General features: G+C 30.3%; 1 protein-coding gene across 1 annotated transcript; it reads right to left on the reverse strand.

Moving 5' to 3' along the window:
* Positions 1-2,901: 2,901 nt before the first annotated feature.
* Positions 2,902-3,240, reverse strand: LOC129230993 (elongin-C-like). Its single transcript, XM_054865264.1, has one exon. It carries the CDS (start codon positions 3,238-3,240, stop codon positions 2,902-2,904), a length of 339 nt encoding a protein of 112 aa, XP_054721239.1.
* Between the last annotated feature and the right edge of the window lie 590 nt (positions 3,241-3,830).

A 3,830-nucleotide genomic window follows, 5' to 3' on the forward strand; every position in this document is an offset into this window, starting at 1 on the left:
TGAGTGAAAATCATCGCCAAGAATTATAACGAGCAATGACGTACCTGTAACTGAAAAACACCCCATTCCCGATATAATAAGGGTAACAGTTTTCAAAGAACATCGACCGCCGTTCAAAATCCTCGTGAAGAATAGTTACAACAATATTCATCAGAATAGGTCTAATGGCATAAAAACACCTTTTCAAATGAGATAAATATTCCTCAATATTGTCAGTAAATAAAACACATCATCTAGCCTTAAAAATAACGTTAACAAAACCCGTTAGAGTTAGATTTTTTTAAAGACTACACATTCATTAAAATTGTAAATGAAAACATCAATCGTCTGCTGATTTGCGAAAACGTAATTAAAACATAATTATATAAGTAAAGTAAAAACTAACAACGTCAAAATGCAAATTACAGATTACTGCAAAGCTTTTGTCGGATGTCTTTTCATTCATAAGCTCATTACTTTTTGCATTGAAAAAGCCGTTCCTTGTAACGCTGAAACTATTTCGTGTCGTGTTGTTCGACACGTGTCGTTCGTGTCGTTTAAATATTCGTGTCTGTAGTAATCTGCAATTTGTGCTTTTTGACGTTGTTATTTTTTACATTACTTTTCAGCACAAAGGTATTTTTTGTCTTATAACAATGTAGTTTAAAGGCCCTGCTACTTAGCCCCAATGAATTAAAAACCGACAGCAAGAAATTTTATTTTTAAATACTCAAACAAGAAATGGCAACAAAGAATATTGTTCTTCAAGCCTTTCTTAAAGCTCAAATTAATCTCTCGCAAAAAATAGAGAAACTATTATTTTTGAAATATATTAATTTTTACTTTAAACGCTTGTAACTTTTTTTTGGAGTCATTTTTGGATATCCGTGGTTCTAGTAATAGCTGAAATATGTTATTTTTCATGGGCTTTTCAATGGTTCAAAAACCGAAAACATCAGATCATTTCTTGGCATAGACGTATATTCGAATGGGCGTAAAATTGAGTTTTTAATTAATATTTCTGTTAATTAGCGTCCTACGTGGATTTGGCGGAAATATTCGTAATCCCTATAAAGTGTCTAATTTTTTAATACTTGATTTGACCCTGAACTCGATCCTGTTCTTTAGAATTTTTTATTTAAGTGCGAAAAATTCCCCATCCTATTTCACCTCCTTTAAAATCGAAATTCACAAAAATCCCTTCTTAGCACGTGCTTACGTCATAAAATGAACCTATGTTCCAAATTTTAGCTCTCTAGCTTTAGTAGTTTTGGCTCTTCGTTGATTGTCAGTCAGGACAAGCTATTTTATTTTACAGATTATCCAAAGATTGTTTTTAACACGCTTTTATTAGCTTCACCTGTATGTATGTATGTATGTATGTATGTATGTATGTATCTTGTAATGGAATCTTGCAGCTCAAATTTCGCCCACTTCCTGCGATCGGATTCTTTTGAAATTTGGCACGCGATCTCAGACCCGATGACAATGCAATATTCTATAATCAAATTAATTAACCCTTTTAATGGTTAGTTTTCTCCAATTTTAATCAATATTTTGGCATAAATCCAACAATGTGAAAAAGGAAAAATTTAAAAAAATACATCAAAAAATGCTCGCAAAAATTATTTAAAAATATCTACAAAAACCTTTAATTTTTCTGCATCAGACAAAATTTGTTCCAATGTTCCAAGGTAATGAGAATATGAAATATAATTGTTTTTAACTAATTTCATGCCAAAATTTAGGTGAGCCTTCAATTGGAAATTCATTGCTGATCAGACCATTGTTGAACAAAACTTGTATTCAAATGCATCTCAAATTTTCAAAGTAATATAAATATGATTTCTGCAAACATACATCGATGATTCACAGTAGCTTCCCATCGGGGTGCCCTTGTCTTAACTTTATGATATTACCTCGCACTCGTTTTATAAATAATTTCGTCGCTTGATAATTCTCCAACATAAGACTAAAAAGCAGAAAAATAAAATAATAGTTTAAAAAACTAAAAAAACACGCTTTCATAGCAAAATGAACTAAAAAGTGAAAAATAATCTTTGGATGATAGTAGTTGACCAATCACTTAATTTTAATGGAATACAAAAAAGCGTGGGGGGCTTCTTATCAGTTGTCTTGAATTTCTTCCATTTGTTGTCCAAGCAAAAATGTAAATAGACAGCACCCTACGCTTTTTTGTATTACATTGAAATTAAGTGATTGGTCAACTACTATCATCCAAAGATTATTTTTCACTTTTTAGTTCATTTTGCTACGAAAGCGTGTTTTTTTAGTTTTTCAAACTATTATTTTATTTTACTTTTTAGTTCATTTTGCTACAAAAGTGTTTTTTTAACTATTATTTTTTAATAATCATTATTAGGTACATTCAAACTATATAAGTTGGACCATTATACATCAGCGTTTAGTTTTAGTCGACCAAAAATTAGGCAACGGTTGAAAAAAAAAATGTCAAAAATCTGTCAAATTTAGAGATGATGAAAAAGGAGCAATCATTAAAACATGGAACGGACAAAGTGGAGAAATCATTTACATTTGATGATATTGCTGTCAACAATTTTTGCTCTTCTTGCTTTGATTATCAAATTTAAGGAATTTATTCTTTTAGAAATAGTTTTATTTTTCACTTTAACGGCTTAAATGCTTTTAGCCTTGTTTTAGAACAGATATTTTTTTGTTAAAAGTTGAACCGTTAAATTCAATTTTACACCATTGTTTTCGGCAACAGTATACAAAATGACAAGTACTTTATGTTGATTAATTTGGCGAAACATTTTTAAAATATGCCAATTGTTTTATGTTATGATACATTTTTATAGAAATAAAACTCGTATAGTATAAACACTTTCCTAGATTCCAAGTGCAGTTTAAGTAGAATTTTTCAGTTCATCCATCAAACATTCAGCATTTCAGGTAGTCTGCAACTCGTAGCAAATATCCTAAAGCATCTAAATTAACAGGAAATTTAGGAATAGCATCAAAATGTTGCAAAGTATAATAAGACTTGTAAATGAAGTACTTACAAACCTCCATCATCAATGAAGGCTTAATAGCTTCAAATTTTAGGAAATTTTCTTCGTCTTCCTCAAGAACGTGTCGAACATGTAGCATATCTTTTATAGTCTTCGATGTTATTGTATATTTTTCTTTGATGAAAAATTCAAATCCATCAGATGATACGAGTTTAATATATTCTGCTTGAGGTCCGATATATCCTCCCAATGACTGTGTCCCTTCCATTTTATAAAATTATGTGGGAACAAAATGTTTTTTTTTTCTTCACGTTCTCTAATCCTAAAAGGAAGCAAGTTTGAAAAAACCGTTCAGTTTAAAAATTGACATTTAAATTAATTGACAATTAAATTTTCGTACTCAATGACAAATACAACTTTAAGGACCAATTGGTTCGGTTTTTTTGAAAATTAACTGCGCTTTAAATTCAAGGCTTAACTAAGTTATCCAAACATTAAATCGTAATATTTATTACCAGAGCTCACTTGCCAGTTGTGGCAAATCAAGCTGAATCCTTATCGTCTCTTTTCGATGATAACGTCTGAAGTCAGGCAGAGTCATGTAGAGGTTCTGTGTTCAAGACTGAAGTTTCTCCGGAACTAAACACTATATTCATGTATCTTATAGTACAATGTAAAACGATTTTAAACAATGATCTGATATTTATCGATTTTCGTAAAGTTACCAAAAATGTTTATGGCTCGAAGTCCTTTTTAGATCAAAACTAGCGAATCTCATACGTATTTTTAAAAATGTTCCATCATGTTTGCTACATAATGTGATAATTAAATATTATGTGTTAATTAAAACCATTCTCC

Source organism: Uloborus diversus, chromosome 1 (genome assembly GCF_026930045.1).
Source record: "Uloborus diversus isolate 005 chromosome 1, Udiv.v.3.1, whole genome shotgun sequence".
NCBI classification, from domain to species: domain Eukaryota; kingdom Metazoa; phylum Arthropoda; class Arachnida; order Araneae; family Uloboridae; genus Uloborus; species Uloborus diversus.